We start from the raw sequence: 21,870 nt of genomic DNA, 5'->3' as shown, positions 1-21,870 counted from the left end.
TGCGCGAAAATGCATACATACATACATACCCACATGTATGTAGGTATGTATGTATGTATACCGTATTGACCCGAATATAAGACGGTGTTTTTTGCATTAAAGTAAGACTGAAAAAGGTGGGGGTAGTCTTACATTCGGGGTCTAGACATTATACCCATTCACAACGCTAATGGCGCCAGATATCTTTAAAGCGAATGCTGACCTTAATTCCCCAGGCCAAAGCAACCCCTGTCACGAAGAAGAAAAATTAAAAAAAATTGTGGTAAGAAAGAAAAGAGAAGAAAATAAGAGAAGAGATAACAAATAATGGAGAAACGTTGCGACAATCTGGAGAAAAGTGGGTTGGTTCTCGGATGGTAGCAAGGTCGGGGCCACTCACCATTGATTTACAAATGTGATTGCACTTTAGTCAACATATTTAAAATACAGATATTAAGATGTGATAGACAGTTTTGCATGATTTGAATGAGGCACAATAACATGTTTTTTCTCTCGAATATATTGTTATAACCATTTGTTTCAGATGTACTGTAATTATTTTCTGTGTAAAAATTAAATTTGGTGTTCAAAAAAATCTTTTTTCAAACTTGAGTCTTAAAAAAGAGGGGGTCGTCAGGGTTGTCTTATATTCGGGCCAATTCGGTATATATATATATATATATATATATATATATATATATATATATATATATATATATATATATATATATATATACACATACATACATCAGTCGCGGGCCGTTGGGGCCAGCAAAGCCTAACAGAAACCAGAAATCATAATATTTATTTTCTCAAAAGGTAGTCTATAGAAAAACGTCACATCTTGAAGCACAAATAAGCAAGAGAATACTGTATTATAAAACCACATTTTTCCTTTTTTTTTTGCCTGGACCTTTTAATTTCACTGTTTCTGCTTGATTAAGTTCAGTAATGACTGTCTTTGGGATGGAGACAGAACCCCTGTCTCCTCCTGCATCTCAGTCTGCACTTCCTCCTCCACAAATCTAGCAAGGACACTCCTCCTTTACTATGTACATTGCTACTAATACTATGTATAAAACAACTACTGATTGAATATATTAAAAGATGAACTTCACAAAAAAAAAAGACAGACAATATTTTTAAAATATTATTGAATGTCGAGATTCTATTTGTCATATATTACAGCGCTGATACCAGTTTCCTTTAATTAGTTCAATTACATAGGGTCTCCAAACGCCAGTATCATTACACATACTAGAGCGTGTGCTGCACGGCGGCGCAGTGGGTAGCGCTGTCGCTGCACAGCAAGGTGGTTCTCAGTTCGAGTCCCGCTCTGTGCGGAGTTTGCACGTTCTCCCTGTGTCTGCGTGGGTTCTCTCCCGGTTCTCCGGTTTCCCCTCACCTCCAAAAACATGCGATTCAGGTGGATTGGACCGCTGCAAATTGCCCTTATGGGTGTGAGTGTGTGCGTGTGTGATTGTTCATCTACATGTGGCCCCGTGGTGTACTGGTGTTGCGCCTGTAGTGTCCCCTGCCTTTCACACTCAGTTGGCTGGTATAGGCTCCAGCAACCCGCGACCCAGGATAGCGGATGAAGTAGGTATCGAAAAATGAATGAATGAGTGAATATTAGAGAGTAGCCACACCAAGTAGCCAGTAGTTTTTTCACAAAACTGAATGTTTTTTTCTTCTTTATGATGATTACCTTTTACTATTTGCCCTTTCTGTCTTGTCTTAACACCCCATGCTAAGAGTATCTTCCAGTTTTTGAACTGAATTACTCTTCTAGCCAATAGGACAACTTATGATTTTGCAGCCCGAGTCCCCATTGAGTCCCTTACTGTGTCTGTGAGCTTCCAAAAGCCTGTCTGACAGCTGATAAGGAAAGGTTTATAACTCTGCCATTATGGGATCTTTACCAGGCCATGGTCTATGAAGAGATGTGAGGTTTTGCAACTCACTTTGAGGGGGGGAGGAAGCGGGCATCTCTGCTCATCCATTCTGAAGCCCTGTAGATAGAGAGAGAGGAAGGAGAATGAAAGACTACATATGGAGCAGGTGAATTATCTCAGACATATGTGCAGATAGAGAGAACAGACACACATACAGGACATTTTGGATTGTTGCATTCATTTAGTTTCTCATACTATACCATAGCATGAGATAGCTCTACATGATAATAGTTTACATTTACACAACACAAGCACAATCACCAGATAGGCTGCAGAAAGACGATGGATAAGAGACAGATATTGTAGCTGCAGAAAAATATAAGGGAAACTCCACAAGAGCAGGGGAGTTATTCCCATTAAGCCAAAGTATAGATATCACAAGCTACAACTACATAAGGCTCCAAAAGTGCCAAAACAGAACTTTCCATCAGCACCATCTCTCCTTATTCTGCTGACTCTACTGAGTAGAGACTGCTTCAATGAAGTGCACAGAGAGACTAACAAAGCATTCATGATCAGTGGCTCCTTTGTAAAGAGTTCCCCGCAGCATAATTTGAAATTTATCAAATTGGATGCTTTTAGGATTAAGGAAGATCAATGAAATTGAAATTGAAAAGGCTTTCATTAAATTTCTCCTTTGAAGCATACTACCTCTGTTAATGTTTTTTTTTCTTCCTTTCCCTTTCCCACCACTTACTCACACATGATAAAGAGTATGATTTCTAATAATAAAAGATGCTGTTGCTGTCTGTAGATCATGAGTGCTACAATCCAGGTGCTGGACAATATGGTCCCTCTATCCCTCTATCTACCTACAGCAAACTTCAAAAAAAAGACATCTCAAGATCAAAAGGACTTTACAATATAGACTGATTAGGCATTACAAGTACGCATCTTCATGCCTGGACAGCTTGACTTGTTACCAAGTGACAAGTGATTCCTTAGTAGAGTAATCCCTCGCGCATTCACGCATCAACACGCGTGGCTTCGCCTCATCACGGATTTTTAGTAGGAAGTCACATGATACAGTACACGCATTCTATTGGTTGGCGGCATCCGGAAGAGTGCTGAATTTCGTGAGTCTCATAAGAGTGTAAGAAAAATAAGAGTGTGGAAAAAGGTAATACGGTGGTTAATAAGTAATAATAAGGTGGTTAAATATCAGTAGGGGAGGATTCACAAATGTTTAAATTACCATTAATAATAAAATAAATAGTTTGTTGCTATATTGTTTAATTTCATTTTTGTGGGTAACTGTGTAACTGTGAGTAACGAGGGATCACTGTAGTTCCTTGAGACTCCAAAACAGTGGGTTTATTTAAGTCTCCACAGAGTTCCAGACATTTTTAAATTCAATAATGATATATACAATGCATCAATGTAGATTATTTGAGTGGTATTTTAGAACAATGCAAATTTGACTTCGGCACAACGATACCAAAGTTAAGCCATTCTGAATACACCTTTAATTTGAGTTTAGAAAATAAAGCTATACAGTAATTGATAATCAACATGTTGTGGAATCTATAAAAGGATTCTAGGTCTTTTTTTCATTCAAATGGACAGATACCCCATAAAAATATGATGATAAAGGTTTTTCATAGATGTGTGCTATCTGGTCTCTAAATAATATCCTGTTTGTTGCTTGTGTTGAACTACTGTGGTTGTGGTAGAAACAGGCCTTTGATCTTTGTATAAGGTTTGACTAAATCATTGGTAAAAATCCATCACCTCATGAACCACAGCCACTCTGTTGGAACCAGAGCTTAAATATCAGCAGGCCTGACAATTCAGACTATATAAGGAATGAAGCTTTAAATTTGTGGTTATATAATGTACACTAATGTAAACATGGTTATAATTTATATGTAATTTACACTTTGTTTTAGGAATTGAAAAACTGTCCCTAATACTGAACTATAATTTATCATAAATAAATAGTCTCTCCTTTAAACAGGCTCCAGTTAGCTATATCCTTAATGGGCTATCCTTTGCATGATGACTTTTTATTTTGCATGTTTTAAAAGCAAATTAGCTTATTATCTGCCCTCCCACCATTGTTATCACTTTTTTTGTGTGACATATCGAACATGCCCAGAAGCTACCAACAAACTGCATTACTACCAGTCAGCCTGTAATATAACAGCCTTTCACATGTTTACTGATGCAGAAACAGCGACACAACTGTGAAGATGAAACTCAGAGGTTCTCTTCAGGCCATTCAGAGGCATTAGGTTTGCGAAGATTGCCTGGGGCTGTCACTACTGCAATTTCAAAAACACATTTATGGCAAAGAGGAGGGTACATGAACAGACATTTGGTCTGAAATACAGAAGTAAGAATAGCAGTTAAACGGGAGTCTTGAAATAGAAGAAAATGGAAGTTCTGTATTTTAAGCAAGCAAAAATCTCAGGAAGCAATCTGATTACAGCCGTGGAGGGAGAACATTGAAATTTCAGCAGTTAGTATGAAAGGCTTGGGACCATTTGCAGTACCTGCATCCTCTCGATCATGGCAAACAGGTCCGAGGTCTGGGAAAGAGAGTTGACAGACATCCAAACAGAGGTATAGGTTGTCAGTTGTGTTGATATGCTTCCCCTGATGACTCCACTCATCCTTCATCTCTGCTCATTTTAAAGCTGGCTGCTCAGTCTCAAGATACAATGTCTCCTGTAGGAATATCTGACGTCTCCCAATTCATTACTTCATGAAGAGAATGACTGTAAATGCATCTCCTGCTCCACCTGATACGAGACTCGCTGAGGCTCCATTCAATTCCAGGAGAATCTCAGACATACTGTAAACAAGTAACTCTTCAGGGGGAGAAATGAGTCTCAGAGCGCTGCAGCGATTCTCACTGTTGCTGCAGTCATCAGCTCACCTGACTGCATGCAATGGACAATTTAGCAGGAGGATATTCTGATGTCGAATGTTGTTGCTGAATGCACACGCAAAGAAAATGTGAATGATGTGGATGGCCTGGCTATACTAATTTTGACAATAAGACATAAATCCAGTCAAACACTTAAAACACCCTCAGTTAATCATTTCTCATCTGCAGAGGCCACATTACAGATTTTAAGCAGCTCCAACCTGAGATGAACAGGATCACACCCTGATGGTGCTGCTTGTCATGGTGTAGCCCACTGTTCACCACGTAACACAAGTGGACTGAAGTGCCAAGCTGATGTTTCCACATGACGGCAAAAATTAACAGAGGGGGCCTGCAGTGCTTCCAAAACATACACACACACACACACACACACACACACACACACACACACACACACACACACACACACACACACTGGAATGTGCACGTCTGTCCTTTCGAATATGCAAAAAGTATCGTTGTAAACTGAAATCATATGACCGCCCATAAAAACCAACTATAACTCACCTGACCCAGTAAAGACAAAGGTATTACCTCAGTCTATTGTGTGTGAAAATAAACAGTGCAATATGATATTCAAGTAGTTACTTCTCTCCTGACTACAAAACAAATGTCAACACATATGATTCTACAGCAACTAGTGACTATTATCTTGATAGAATGGAATGAACTTCTAGACTTATGGAGCAACAGAAAAGGATCTGGAACTATGTACAGATGCAATGTAGAATTCTTTGATTGCATAAAACAGGAAAAGTATGCATCACTATAAGTAGTTTTATCTAAACACCAACATAATGCATCAAGACTGAATGAAGCTTAAAGTAGACCCTAGGCCAGGGGACCCAGTTTGTGTTACAATATCAAACTCAAATATGTACCTTCATCAAAAAAACAGCAATAAATGGAAAACAAAGAACTCATTAGCAACTGAAATATACTCACATCACTGTAGCATCGTCTCTTGAGTAAAGGCTTGCTGGATGGACTCCTGGGTAGTCCATCCAGCAAGGCATTCTTAGCTATCCTGAAGTCATTCATCCTTCCACGTGTACCAACGCAGGCAAACTGACAAGAGTGAGGTGTTGATGTCACTGAGAGCCACGGCAGGAAGGTGAGATTGACAAAGACGCTTCACACCGCTGACACTCAGGCAATAAGCAGACAAAACTTGATAGCTGTCCATCAGAGTCCATATATCAGCATGTGTGAGGTGAAAGCATGTGTGGTTATGTGATACAATCATTCCCCTTCCTTCCCTTTTTTCATGCCCTCCAACCTCCAATAGACACACAGCTGTTCAGTAGGAGGAACAATGTTTCTCCCCTCCTCCTTCTGTACTCTGCACTATGTACTCTATTGAAAACACACACTCTTACGCATGGACGCACTAAAAGATGCACTGCTCTCTCAATAGCTTCTTCCCATTTTCCTCTATCTCATAATCACCCTGAAAAACACTTCTTTCACGTCTCAGGTAATTAGGAACAGACTTTTTGCCAATTTCATTTTATGTTTCTAGGAGTTGTACGGCACATTCTGAGAAATTATTTAACAGCACCATCAGAGCTCATTTGTAGGTTTTTATTCCATTTGCAGGGACACAAATGTTTCTGACATAAAGCAGCCATCATAGGTGAAAAATACCACTCAGTACTCAGTGGTGCATTCTGAAGTTTCCACATTAGGATGCACCATTCACAGCAACATGTCCTTGGTATAAGGAAGCAATGATGTGAAGGCTCCGAGCGTTATCTTAGGAAAGCAGCCCAACTCCTTGCAATTGTGGACGCTACAGTCAGATGGAGAATGTAGCCAACCTGGGTGCATAATAATCTGGGCACACCAATCGTTAAACTTAGAAGATAGCAGAAGATGCTTTCTGTGACAGTGTTGAAGCAGTCTTTTCTGTGGAGCTATATCCACTGGGCCAATGTCAGCACTGAACTACCTCTAAGAAAAAGCTGCTAAAAGCTTTTAAGAAGAGACGTCATTTCCTGTACGTGAAGAGGTACTGATTACACAACGAGGATAAACAGACATATAATTTCCTGAATTGATTTCCTTTGAAGTAAATTGATGGGAAATACATGCAAGGTAGAGAAGTGGCAGTAGAGTAAGGTGCACAGAATATCGATTTTTAAAATTATACTGCATCAGAACCACATGACTATATAACATGAGCTCAACCTGTGGTCACTCTCATCTGTGGTCATCTCTTTGCTCAGGTCTGGTCTGATTTTTGCTGAATGCCAAACAAAGATTTGAGAGAACAGCTGACTGCTTTATACTGATGATCACAGGCAAAATCTGAGGGTGATATTAATTACTATTCAGATTCACACTATGAGGACTTGTTTCAGTTGTAAAGCATCTGATTGCAAATCTGTGTTGATGAGTGATATCAGCTAAAGCTGTGAGGAAAGTCAACTGCTTCAAGAGTGCTGCGGGAATATGTGGTGCGATCTATCAGAATAATATTTCAACAGGAAGATCAGCCATGAACAGGTGAAACAAATCAGAGCATTGACTTGGCTTTGATGGGCTTTCAGTTTTTTTTCTTCTTTTGAGTTGTTACATATCGGTTCCTATTGTTAAAGATGACATGGAGCCTCTGCGGTGAATCCACTGTAAGTGTCTATATGCCTGAGGGGGTCCCTTCTTCTCAGAGTAAATTACCAGCAAATTGCGAAGTGTCTGCGAGTGTTTGTCGAAGACAAAAAAGAGCAAATGGCTATCTAATCATGTCATTCATTGATCAGCTGTCATGAATCAATAGCTGAGTGTATGTCATATGTGAATAAGTCGATATGAAACACATTTTTGTCCATGGAGCCCACAGTCTGGACATCTTTTCATCTCAGCAATTCATTAACTCCTCACAGCTGAAAATCACCGTTGACTCGCATCCAAATCAAAATCATGTCTGACACCTACTCCCTGCACCGCCACCGTGGATGGTCTGTGGGTTCCTCTCCAATGGCAATACAGCAGAATGGAAGACGGAACTTCAAAGGGAGTTAATCAATGGGTGCAAAGCCTATCCTTTCAGCCACGGGAAATCCATTGAGGTCCATTCACCAGATCTGACTCCATAGAGTATCATGACCTTGCTGTGGACTCAGGGACCTCACAGGCACACATATTACCCCCCCAACACACACACACACACACACACACACACACACACACACACACACACACACACACACACACACACACACACACACACACACACACACACACACACACACACACACACACACACACACACACACACACACTCAGATGAACAGGTTAAAAGATGTTATGGTCTACAGAACCACTGCAAAGATTTCTGTATGCTGAAGCAAATCTTCAGTCTTACAAAAACAGTGAACAATCCCAGGAGACAATGAGGTAACTCTCCCTCTAAGGCTGAACATCTCCTGCATGTCTATTAACACCTGCTGGGCATTCCAAAGTGTAACACATTAATATCACTCAGCGGCTCATCGAGCAAGTAGGACAGTAAAAACCTTGAACTTTCAACATAAAACTGTGGAAACCATGAGTATCCCTCCATTGCTGTTGAACTACACAAGTTGTGCATGTTAATTGTTGAAGAGATGATTTACTGATATAACAAAATACTATATAACACTATTACCATAAAGCTGATGGAGTGACGCGAATGATTAAAAAAGATAAAAGTATCACAGCTAGAAATAATCCAGAAGCACCCTTCATAAACCAGAATGCAACTCAACAACCAGCAGTTCAGGTGTTAGTAGCAGCACATGATAGACGCTCACATTTATTTCATTTTCAAACTTTTTTTTTTTTTGTCACAAGCAGTAGTTACTGCCAAGATCTTAATCACTCACTTTATGAGCAAAGGTTCTATTGCAACTTGCAGGACAACAGTAGTGCATCAGCACAGACTGATGCTGCAGCTCAATCCAGTATGCAAGAAATCATCCATCCATCCATCCATCCATCAATCCATCCATCCGTATAGAGGAGAAGATAGAAATCGTCTTTTCTACAGCTGCTTATGTACCAGCTGGAACCATTCTCAGTTGGCTATGGGCAAGAGGCGGGGCACACCTTGGATGAGACATTGTCTGTCTTCTGCATTGTCTGATCACAACCCTGTGACATTATTTTTAGTCCTTATTTCAATTAGCTTCTACTCATAAACTCTCAGAGATCACACAAATAGCTTTTTGTTTCATCCTCTTGCAAAGTTTTAAGCGGTGCAATCTTGGTTATGCCCTTGGTTTTAAGAGCACTAGTGTGTTCATCCCTAGTTGACATTAAAATGACACTTCTGTCACTACAGATGCACAATTAATTCAGGCACTCAATAGAAAGTATGTAACTTTTATAAAACTATTAAATTATTGACAATAATATTCATTAAAAATGCAGCGTGCGATTGGAAATGGAATTTTTTAAAAAATGTTTCCCTGTTACCCAGTTTTATGCCGCTCTATATCAATTCATCGCTAATGGTATTTCCACTGCATGTGTAACAACAATATTTCCAATATGCCTTCTATGGAATTTGCTGTAATGGAAATGAACAAGTGCAGCAGATCTATATATGTCCCTGAAACTCTTGAAAAAGGGCACGAACCCCTGTGTCACATGAGACAGCAGACTGCCTGGAATCACCGGCAGAGAGGAGCATTAGAATCACCTTTCACCTGCATGGAACAGCAGCGATATAATGAGCAAGGAACAGGGAGGAGACCAGGGAGGTACAGCGAATACAGATCCAGACATCTAACACCTGTCAATAGTAATCTCATGTCCTGGACTAAATCAACACAAATGGCAGCTACTGGTCGAAGTTCTCCGATATGAGCAGGGTATTTTCACATGCATAAACTACAAATGATACATTTATTGTTTATTGTCATAACCAGTGATCTCATTCTAACTCTCATACATTCATCCATGTGACATCAGAGACACTCATTCCTAACGAAGACGTACATTTTTAAGAACAGGCAGAAATCTTCATGTATATGAATTTGAGTGAATTAATTTAAATTTCAGTTAATTTACTGAATAAACAAACAAACAAATAAACAAACAAACAAATAAATACACAGCTGGATGAAAAGTATTTGTTGGGCACACATATAACATGGCCTTGTAAGAGGCTAACCACAGGAGCTAACCATGAAGTCTGTTATGAGTAAGTGATCAAAAGAATCTTTAAATCAATTCTTTATTTGACAAGCAGCCAAAGCACAACTACTAAAATGGGATTTAATAATAGATCTTTGATTTCTTCTTGTGAATTAGTCAGTTTCTTTAAACTGTAGATACTTTCATAGTGTTAACATGAAATACACAGCTCTAATTGATTACAATGATAATGAATTTACTTGTTTTGCAATCATACTTTTAAACATTCTGACTCCTTATCCGCAGAATTCAAAAATTATGTGCAGTACGGATTGATCTCTTAATGGCTAGTATAAACAAGAGACATCCTTTCTTGAAGCAAACCCTGATGTCATGCTTATATGGTCACCTGATACTGTTTTGGAAATGGAATATGGTTTTCAGTTTCCATGGCTCTAAAACAGCTAGATTGTGTGAGAAAGTCGACTATCTGAAGATGTCTGCTTCATCAGATCAGATTCTTGACTCTGATTCTTGTGCAGCACAGAATTCAAACCTGAAGGCAGTGGTGGGGTGTTAATGTCTCAGGTTACCTTTGAAAGGGAGGGAAGAAGAACAGGAGGGTTGGAGTGCGCTAGCGAGGACTCTACTTCGTCAGGGAAACGAGGAATCCTTCCATCTTGTTTCCTGTGAGTCAGAGAGGATGGAGGGATGGTGGGGGGTTGAGGTGATGGGAGTAGGTGGAGGGGAGATAAAGGAGAGAGAGGTTACGGCTCGCCTTGAGCTGAGTTTCTCATTTAAGCAATGAGAGCACAAGAAAATGTAACACAATTTAGTCTGTCTGCGACGATCACTCAGTTCTTAGTACAATGAGCCAGGCTGTCATGATTATGCGGCTGAGGAGAGAAAGCCCATCATCTTCACTTTGGTTTTTTGCTGTCACCCTAACTAGGTAGAAGGTGATGAGATGATCGCTATCAGAGGCAAGAAAGAAAAACTTCACAGAGAAGCAGGGAGGAGAATTAAAGAGTGGGTAAAGGTGACAACTAATTCAAGTCAGAAAAGAAAGGAGCCTCAGCTTGCATCTGTTAACCTGCTACCTTCACCTGTCGTTCTTTGGGCCTGTCTTCCTCTCCCTGTGTGATTTGGAGAGAACTATCAGTCTGACCAGCGCTCAGGTCACAGCATTACTTCACACTTCCCAACAGTCAGCCGCTAGAACTGGCAGCCCGTCTGTGCATGCAACCTGTTCACAAACCTGCAGCTTTTGCAATTGCTGGTGCTGAGGAGTGAAAGAAACAGAACAATCTGATTCCTGGTGAGAACGAAGCCGACATGTGCACTCGCTCATACATGTTTCCACCATCTTACCATCGTTCTACACATCAATATGACTTAAGGCTTGAGATAATTTACATGGCGGTCTCTCCCTGCAGGCAGTCCATTAGCAAATACTGCAGCTCTGAAAATGCCCTGTCTATTACAGCCAAGGCTGATCTATAAGTCTAAGTAAACAGAGCTGTACTTTTATCACAACAGCCCTCTGGCCTGGAGTAAAGGTTAGGAATTCTATTTGAAACACAGCACTGACACGGCTTTCTGTTGCCCGCTTAATCACGATACCCTGGAAGGCTGCAGATCTTTGATGCAGCACCTTTAGCTTCTCAGAGCTGACATTCCTCCAGAGAGATCTTTTTTTTTTTGTCTTCCTTTATAATGCAGCCTGAACACAATCAGGACATGATGACAAATGCTGTCGAAAAGTTTTAAAATCTGCCGAGAGAGATCAGGTTTCCTGGGTTATTTCAGTCACTCCCGTCCAACAAGAACTTATGCAACTACTCCTTTATGATATTTGCCAGAAATATTTTAATCTCTTTCACATTTCAGATTCCAGTCATATTTTGAATCAAAATATGAGCTCTTGTTATCAAACACCACCAGCCTAGCATGTGACCAGATATGGATACAATATGGATTTATTATGTCTAAAATCAAAGATAAATATTTAATAACCCCCCATCTGCAGCTGTTGTTTGTGTGTGTTATATTTCTGAGGAAGCACACTAAAATTTGATAGCAAATGTTTAAACAGGGTCAAATGATGAGTTTATGACTCTGCTGACACGGTCAATATTTGGTCCTTCAGTGATAAAACATCTTAAAGGTAATCCAGGGTTAAATGTTCATTAAAGCTTTTTTTTTTTTTTTTTTTACACATTCTCTCATGGGAATCAACCATTATTAAAATTCGGTGTCATCAATTACATGGATGGAAGTAGACACAGACAAGGTAACATGATCGCAGCCATAGTGCTCTAGAAAGGTTTCCTTCCAATTCTGGTGTATGTTAAATCGAATGATAATGATTGGCGACAATCCATTGCACAGCAGCAAAGGGGTCATGGTGTCACTGGGTTATGGCCGTGTGTTGACTGACAGGCAAGAGGTGTATCCCACACCGCACTTTAGCAGCCATCTTGAACACCAGTTTAGGCATGATGCCTGGTGAAAGGATCATCTTTTATTTGCATCTGATTAACTACTGGAGCCAAAACAGAGACTGAGAAAAAGACAGCAGTGTACAGCTGGCTGTCTGTCTTTGTTCATGCTGGTGTTAAATGGGAGATGCCTTTTGGGCTGCCTTTTGTTGTTTTTACAGACATCCTGAACAAAAGCTTTTTCTTCTCTCCATATTGAATTTCTTTTACTCATTAGTCCTCTAGACAAAAGCACAATTTACAGAATATTTTGTTTCAAATGATGACATTCAGATGTCCTAACATCATCTGAGTCTTTGATTGAAAGCACACATACAATAGATTAAACTAATTGTAAATATTAAATAACTATAACAGCAAAAAAACCTGACATTGCCTGTTTGAAAGGCTGGTATTATTTTTAGTATACATTTATTTTTGGCAGAGGAAAGTTTATAAACTAGACAAAGGGATTATGAAGCTGTATCTGCCACGTACTGTTTCCAGCAGCTGCTTCCACAGACTGCTGGGTCAAAAAATCTGAATTCAGGCTTAATGTGGCCCAGTGGTGCTTCGGATAACTGAAGCTCTATTAGCTGACTGAATACATTTGAGTAGATTTTTCTTTACATTGCTGCTGCAGTCAGATTCAGTTTCATAGGTTCTTTTCTTTATTTGACTGGCCTATTGATATTTTTTTTTATAATAATAAAAGGCTCCCATTATCACTGCTAAAGAAAGTGGAAAACTGATCCAGAATCTGAGGACTCCATCCCTCCTCCTTCCTCGCTCCAACTTCCAGCCCCGATGAAAAATTTCTCTAACTGACACGAACACAAACATGTTCCACAAACTCTTCTTTGCAGAAGACATAATACTCTCACTTCCTATTTGTGGAAAGAAACAGCTACAAGTATGCACTGATGTATGTATGATACATGCTTAGTCATATGCATGTTGTTGACAAAGCATCCCTCTACAGGGGAATATATATTAGAGACTACAGCAACTCACAAAGTAATGAGATAATGAACATAATGACTACCAGTATGTTTTTGTATCAAAGCACAACTGCAATAACTAAAAGAAAAATTGGACATAAATGAATGTGAAGTTAAACTAAAAGCTTGTCTTGCCGACTTATTATGCAATCGCTACAAGCAGCAAAAGCAACTACTAAAGGTAGACCTCGCTCCTCTGAAATAAACAGACCTTGAGACATGCATTAACAGATAGACTGGAGGTGCACTCTAATGCATTGTTTCTCAACTGAGTTACACAATGATGAGCACAAGTCCATATTGAACATTTCTCGTGAGTATGTGGAAGTTTCTCACTCAAACTGAGATGTTTAAGAAACTTGTAATACACCCCTCAATCAGAAAAACAACACAACAAAAGACAAACAAATCAACAAAAATATGATCGCAGCTCCGCCCCATGATGACCTGGTGTCTTATCCAAGGTGTACCTTGCATTTCACCCATAGACGGGTGTAGTAGACTCCAGCAGACCCATAACCCTCATACAGATAAACTGTTGTTGATGAGTTGATTGCAATCGTGCCAGCTACAAGAAAGTGGATGGATGGATGAATGGATGGATGGATGGATGGATGGATGATTATGGCCCATTGGATACAGCTGCAGCTCATAAGAGAGGTCCAGAAGAAGTGATTGTCTCTCTGTAACGTGGAATAATCGCCATCATCTTCATCTTTCAGTACTTTTCTCGATGCCACCAAAAAAAACCCCCCAAAAACCCCCAAAACAACAACAACAAACCTTTCCTGTGAGAGTGAACTGCAAGCTGGCTCTAACTCAAACATTGCAGACTCATTTGTTCTTGGTAATTGTAACATTCAAATGAGGCTCAAATGAATATTCGGAGAACGCTATTTTCTAATTTGTCTCGCCTGGCACATCTCCTGGGTTTTGACTTGAGTTAAAGATGACATTTATCCTCTGGGATTGAGTTTCTTAGAGTCGTAAATAACGGATAAAAATAACATTTGATTATTTTTTTTTTGCTTCAGTCGTAATATCTTGCTTGGTTGCATCTTTCCCTCTCCAACAGCACTAAACATAACAAACGCAGTCAAACGCACATTAACCCCTCAGCTTTGCAGGTCCACTTATTGGAGAGAGACTACAATCAAGTGGATCAGTTGATGCACAATTAAAACAGACTGATTTCCTCAAGATGCCAGTCAGCAGCTTCTGGCTGACTGGGGGAGGCTGGGGGATGAAGACGAAGAGAAAGTTCAGCATCTTCAGCGTCAAAGATTGAAAAATCAGGATGAACACCAAAGAGTTTTGTCCTCAACTCTTCTTATTTGTCCCTCTTATCTGCTTACTTTGAATGCTCTGATATCTCAGTTTATCCATCTATTTCCTTCACTCCGTCAACTCCATTTAAGCTTACCTGTCGATAGCGGCACCTCACTTCCAGCTCAGCTTCCTCTCCTCAACTTGGCGTTCCTCTTATGTGTCGCTCCCTCTGTGTGTCTGACTCCATTTCTGTCCTCCAGCGCCTACTGACGGAAATGAGCCACTCTCCTGTTAGATGATGCTCTGAGCAGCCCTCCCTCTATCCTTCCTTTCTGTCCTACCCTCCCTGTGCCTGCAACCCTCCCTTGCGATGAGCACAAACATTCCACTCACTCTTTATTCTGCTCCGAGACGGAATCACTGCCTTCCTACGTCTCCCCTTTTCTTTGATTTCTTCACCTCCCCTCATCTTTCTCTTTATCTGTCTATGATACATCCCACCAAGTTATGGATTTGCTTAAAAAGTACCTGATTCTTTGTCTCTCAAACATTCTGCAAATTTGATATTCATAAATGTATTCTTGCTTTGAGACAGAAGAAACATGGACATTACTTCATCTGAAAAGAATGGCATCAAATCTTTCAACCCTACTGTCTGTCTGTGACAGCTGCTTCTGACACCCTAAACTCTTTGTGCAGAAATTAATGTAACCACACCATTATCTGTTTGACACATCGACTGGCTGTTTGCTGAAAAGCCCTGAAAAGCACTCAAAAGCTGCAGACTTTGTAGCACGTCATTACATACAAACCACGTTCAACCCACAATAAGCACAGGTCAGTGCTGTCCAATGTAACACTGAGTAATCACATTTACCTAAATCTCATGCATAAAAAATATGACTTGTCACCACACATTACGTATGTGCACAGTCACAATGAAGCAGTCTGTCATACAAGGCATTGATTTAACTGGATGTCCACCTTTATTCATGGAGCTAAGTGCAGCATCTATAAGTAAGTGTTGAATTTTAGTCACTTCCTCATGGAAACATAAGCAGAAATGGGAGAAATGAGCATGATTCACAATGTGTCATGCACACGTCTTTGCAGTGTTGTAACAGTAAACCGGGGCCATAGAGACAAGAAGGTATTAGAAAAAAAAGAAGAAGAAAATTCTGTATTATAAATGATCTGTGACATAAAACTACATCAGAGACACCCCCCTGTGTAGATTAGCACATGCTTCCTTCCTCCTTTGGCATACATGCTCTGCACCATTTCTCATGAAGACAGATGAACAGCATTCCAGGATTGCAGTTACAGTACGCTTACCAAGCGGCAGAAAATGTAATGATACAAGGGCCAATCAATAAGTTAGGCAGCAGGCCACGAAACAAACCAATAAGAGCAAGTTAAATTTATGTTTCTTTGATGCTATGCTGACTTGTCCAAATCTTTCTACATGTGTGTAATGTTACAGATGTTCTGTACGTGCATGCACAAGCAACCGTGACACAATGAAGGACAACTAGGACGTTTGATAACCTGTATTGTGGTTTTCCAGCAGGGGTTTCAGGTGAGCTGCCCTGTTATTCTCTGGGGGAGGATAAAGTTCCCCTGTGAGAGGAAAACACTCGATCACACCTGAGCTCCAGCAGGCAAAAAAAAAAGAAAAAAAAAAGCCTGTTACATGTGGGGGAAAGCAGAATCAACACTTGTTTTAGACCCTTGTGCTGCCAGAGGCAAATCTTTGTTTACACATTGCAAACCAATTTGGAGGCAAACCATGTGAGGAGGAGGAGGAGGAAGAGGAGGAGACACTGAACATTTAAAAAAATGTTCAGTGTTTCAGTCCAGCTGGGTTGGCAGGAATTGTCAAGATAATCAGACGGTGTGCAAATGGAAGAACGACTGTATGTGGGTCACGCCGAGAGTCTTCTGACTCTTTCCCCCCACTTCTCATTTCATTAGTTTAATCCCACTCTCTTTCTCCGTTTTTCATGGTGACTGTCTGCTTCCCACTCTGTTCACAGTTCTCTTCTGAGGCAGCGAAGAATAAAGTTAATGTTTACACAGCATCAAACTACAATGGAATAATTTTGTCCTTCTGACATTCATTTCAAGACATGGGGTCTCTAAAGCTGTAGGTCAGTTACAGACTCAGCTTTTCCCAGAGCTTTCCCAACACATGAGGGCTCTCTGTTCTAATTCTTCAGATCCAACTAAAAGTACTTTTTCTGAGTGAAACAAGAATGTAGCTGAAAGGTTTTAAGAACCTCGCCCATTGAACTCTTCTGTAGAAATTTTGAGTTAACTTATGGGCTGTAGAAGTTCTTTTAGAAATCTCAGCGCTCCTGAAAGCTGAAGTGCATGTTATATTTTGCAGAGACAGCTAGCATTAGTTGACAGTGTATCTGATAGGATTTTAACTCCCCCTGCTGTTAAACCTTCTAACAATGTCCTCAGCCATTAGGAGTAAATCTGCACACACACCCTGGGGCCCTAATGCCCCTTTATCTAAAGGGCCTGTGCCCCCCCGAGCTCTGTGTAGTACTCCAATACCTGTTTAAACTGAGCCTGCATCTGTTCAGGGTCACGGGCTGTGGAAAACATTGTGCCTGGTCGCAGTACCCAAAACATCAAGACCATTGTCAGCTGGTGTCATGGTGTTCTGGGGGAGGATGTGGGCATTGTGGAGGAGTAAGTACCTGGGTGTGTCCATCGACCATAGTGAACTGGAAAAGCAATTTCAGTGCTGTATACAAGAAAAAGATGAGCTCAAATCTTCAACATATGCAGTAAGATGTTCTATCAGATCTTTTATCAGTCTGGGATAGCCAGTATACGTATCTATGCAGTTAATGCTATTGGGACAGCATTAGAACCATTGAAACAATGAAATGACTCTTTACAAACTGTTACTCTTCGATAACTCCAACCATCCTTTCCACGCCCTTCTGCAGGCAACGACGAGCTACGTCCCAAACAGACTGTAACTACTGTGACTATATTTATCAGGCTATAGAACAAAACAGTCAAGGCAAAAGGGTGCATTAAAAGTCTGGACTTTGCATGCATGCGTCTGTCTCTCTGTCGACAGTGGGGGAATTACCCTGAGAATTTCATCTTTATCAATTTGCTGAACTCATATATTCAATCAATTCAGTAAATAAGTAAATAATTATCAACAGCAACAACTCTTTCCTTGATGTAGATTTTCTCAAATTCAAAGTTTGACGTTATGTTCTCTTTTTCATATGACCAATATGGAACCATTCCGACCCATAGATTGATCAGAGTTACTATGGTATGTGGACCATGGTATGCAGCACAGCAGAAAATACTCCAGGTGCGCTCGGTGGCCAATGGAGAGGTAGAACAGAAAGAAGATGAAACAACAGGAAGTACTTCATGCACAGAATGAAGCAGAAAATTAAAATAAAAAGCCAACTTGCTAATAAAGGTTAATTGTAAAAAAAACAGCCTCATTACACTGATGCATGTTAATAGCTTCGTGAGAAGGTAAAAACATAAACAACTTAAAACAATCATTCCTCGCTAACAATAACAAATGTTTATGAGCCATAATTTGTCATGCTTGGAATTATCAATGATTTCAACAGGAAACAAAAGTACAACTTTTGCAAGCAATGATGCAGCTAAATTTATCTATTATGTATTTATTTGTATCTGATTTGCTTGTTTCTCCTCCCTGTGGGTGCTCAGTATTTAGGGTGGCAGCTTAAACACTGCAGCACCCGTGTGAACACCATATATGTTAAGCTATATTAACGACTCTGGAAGCACTTCACTTGCTTCCACATTGTTTTCTGCCTGTCTCACTCAGCAGGAGTTTCACAATGCCTGCCTGAAGAGCCTCCTGACCTCAGATGTAACAGAGCGTCATTACATGGAATTGACCTCCTGATAATGTTAAACCACAGCAATTGCAAACAACATTAACCCTCTCAGTAAAAGTGAACCTTTCATCCAATTAGATCAATACATTTGGGGAGGCTGATGAAGTGAAACAGGAATGATTTATAGAAGACTTTTCAATGTGTGGTGAAATGAAATAATGATCAAAAGCATGTTTTCAAATGCGAATCAGCAAGTGAAAATTTAGAATGCGCTACACTTAAACACTTTCCTGTCACAGAATATTAAAAATGGAATTTTATAAAGTGCAATAAGGATTATTTTGAAGTGAATCCAGTGGACGGTGAAACGCTCATGGTTCTTCTCTCATCCTGAGCTGCAGCCACAGGCTAGCTTGTATTTAAGTGAACAGATGCACAGGTGAACTCCATCTGTTAAAATAACCTCAAACATTCCCAGCTCTGCTCTGTTGCTGCCCTCTGTCCTCTGGTGGTCCACCTACGTGAGACTGCTGAGAACGGGTACGCCTGTCTGGATTGTTGCAGGAGTCTGTCACCTTCATGGTTGCGATGCAGTTTAAATCACAAATTCATTGGATGAAAAAGGTTTACACCCACCATGAAATTTTCCTCTGACTTGGAAGACTGAATACCTAGTCTGTGTATTTTAAGAGTAGAAGACTGAAGCTTCAGAAAGTTGTTGTGGGACTGCAATATTGTTTACCATCACAAAACAGTGTTGGTCAAATTAATGTAGACGCATCATCACAATGTGTTAATAAATTTAGACGCATTTTATCTTGGATCAGATCAAAGTTAGTTCCATACTTCTGTAAATTATGAATTGTGCACATACTGTATACTATATGTAGTAAATGGGGTTGTTCATTTCCACCAGAGGTGGTTCTGCAGTGGGAATCAAGAAGTCTGAGGTTTGCGTTCTGCGATCGCTGAAGGAGCCAGACTTTGTCAAGCTGCGTCTTCAGACATTTTATTTCCCTGAAAGGAAAATGGTATCAGAACTGATTCACCACAGCTGTGTGCAAATGTGATCTCTCACTCCTAAAGTGAGCTGTGATAAAACTTTTACTATGTGGGTTGGGTTGACATTATGTGATGTAAAAAAACAAACAAAACCAGAAAACAATGTAATATCCAGTCACACTAACAGGAAAAGGCTATTGCTTTAAACTTCCATACAAACCTTCATCTGCCCATTGACCACTCTCTTCCATGTTTGCTCTCCTCTCACTACACTAACTTTGTATGAAGAAGGAAAGCAGCCATTATCCACAATCTGAAGAAGCACAGATACCCAATTAGAGGCCTCTTGTCCCCTCTGCCTCTCATCGTTCAACACTGAGGACCACTTCATTATCACCCAGCTCCTCAATTCTGTCCAGGGCCAGGGACTCACAGTCCTGCAGCTGCTCTGAATGGAGGGTTTTCAAGACATATCTCCACCGTTGACACATAAATGTAATATATTATCTGGGAGAGGTCTAGTTAAGATATGATCAAGTTGTCACACTTCATTGCTGAATTATACAGTATGAATAGCATTCAAATGCTTTTATCATCAGAGCAAATATCCAACATTAAGATTCCTGCAGAAATGCAATGACAACTCTTCTGGCCTGCTTATTGCTGCACAGGCTGATAAGCACCACAATTATCGAAAGTAATCAACTTAATGAGCATTTAATTGGGAACACTGTGCTGTGAACAGTTTAGTTCACAAAAATAGGTCTGTTTCCATTTTTCACAAAGAGTAACCTATTGATCAAATTATTTTAGGCTGCTTTAGTCACATCGACACAATCCGTCCATTTTTTACTGTATGTGTTGGAGTGAGTTGACAAAGATGGCAAAGCCTGGCTAACCTGTGTTCCTGTGCCTCTTTAAAAATTGGTTGAAGACAATGTTGGAACAGATAAATTTTACTGACTTGGCATTATCCTTCAGACAAGAATTGAGTCGACACAGGGAAGAAGAGAGTCATATAGAGTCCTTATGGACAGAACTGATCATGTAACCCCAGCCATAACCTTTTTTCAAGTCTATAGGTGCATGTGTGATACTGAAATGAATTAAACCACTCTCAAAAAAAAAGAAGAAGAAAGAACTAATGATAAGAATGCTGTTCATACTCATCTTTAGAGCTGACAGAGACTAACGGATACATAGTTGGCACACTGACTCAGTAATTAGTGATCATTGCTGTTGGTTGTTTGAGTTGCATAATTAAACTCTTAGCTGGCATTAGCATGTGATGAAGACCTGACTGCAAAGGAAGGAAACCCAAAATATACATAATTAGCTGGTGTGCAATGCTCCTCCGACTTACTTGAATCATCTTGCACCTTTAGTTTTCCCCTTGCGGTAAATTGTCCCATTGGCCTCTCCAGACATTTGTGACTTAATTTAATACCATTCAAAGAACCTTTAAAATAAAAAAAATTTAAATTTCTTTGTTATTGTAGGGGATGCTATAAATAACACTTTGAACTTGAAAACACTCTAAACCATAATAATGAAAGAAAATATCAATGGAGAATATTGCACACATTTCTTTGTGATGTGTAAAAGTGTTTGAAAGTTTTTAGCTTTATCTGCTAATGAATAATATCTTTTATTATTTGTAGTATCCTTGGATATATTTTTTCCAGGAACTGGAAGTGTTCCGTCCTGAAAACATGTCTGTGGAAATTCTCAGTTATCCAAGTCATCATCATGTAGAAACTTCCAGTAGGTTAAGTCAAAATTTCAGGCAGGAACGACCTGACAATCAAAAGCAGACACTACTAATGAAAACTATTGGATGACATTTCAGGATGAACCTAAAATGCATTATGACCTTTACATTTGAATTTAATGTGACCACCTCCACATGTTTGAATCTGTTCAATGTTTCAGTACTTATTCTTCAAATTATGATCAGACATCAGCGGTTCGATTCCTATTCCTGCCTGCCATCCTTGGAGTGTTAGCTGACAGTGGGAGGTGTCAGCTCACCTCCCGGTCACTGCCGAGGCACCCTTGAGAAAGGCCCCATCCCCCCCTACAAGCTGTTCATTTGGGGCGCACCCCAAAGTCGCGACCCTTCACTCTGCCTCCCCATGTACTGCTTGTACTACTTGCATGCCTACAGGCCCCTAGTGTATTGTGTTTGTTCAGGGGTCTGTACACAACATTATATTGTATGCATGGTCTGACACATACTGTATATGCATGTAAGAGTGTAAAGATAATTTCCCTGTTGGGGATAAATAAAGTTGACTTGCTTGTTTT

General features: G+C 40.0%; 1 protein-coding gene across 11 annotated transcripts in view; it reads right to left on the bottom strand.

Annotated features, from left to right (window-relative positions):
• rap1gapb (RAP1 GTPase activating protein b) overlaps positions 1-21,870 on the bottom strand; it is a 56,629-nt gene that overhangs the window by 20,910 nt on the left and 13,849 nt on the right. For 6 of the 11 annotated variants that reach the window (XM_068316171.1, XM_068316173.1, XM_068316176.1 and 3 more), the window contains exons 2-4: positions 10,542-10,635; positions 4,430-4,465; positions 1,944-1,991 (exon numbers count right to left, since the gene is read on the bottom strand). In XM_068316171.1, the coding sequence (XP_068172272.1) occupies positions 1,944-1,991; positions 4,430-4,465; positions 10,542-10,635 (178 nt within the window). Of the gene's footprint in view, positions 1-1,943; positions 1,992-4,429; positions 4,466-5,772; positions 6,021-10,541; positions 10,636-14,852; positions 14,979-21,870 lie in introns of those variants that run through there. The other 5 variants (XM_068316175.1, XM_068316178.1, XM_068316174.1 and 2 more) reach the window with 3 other exon arrangements.

The sequence above is a fragment of the Antennarius striatus genome, chromosome 5 (genome assembly GCF_040054535.1).
Source record: "Antennarius striatus isolate MH-2024 chromosome 5, ASM4005453v1, whole genome shotgun sequence".
Lineage (NCBI taxonomy): Eukaryota > Metazoa > Chordata > Actinopteri > Lophiiformes > Antennariidae > Antennarius > Antennarius striatus.
This window is presented reverse-complemented; position numbering and strand designations above follow the sequence as displayed.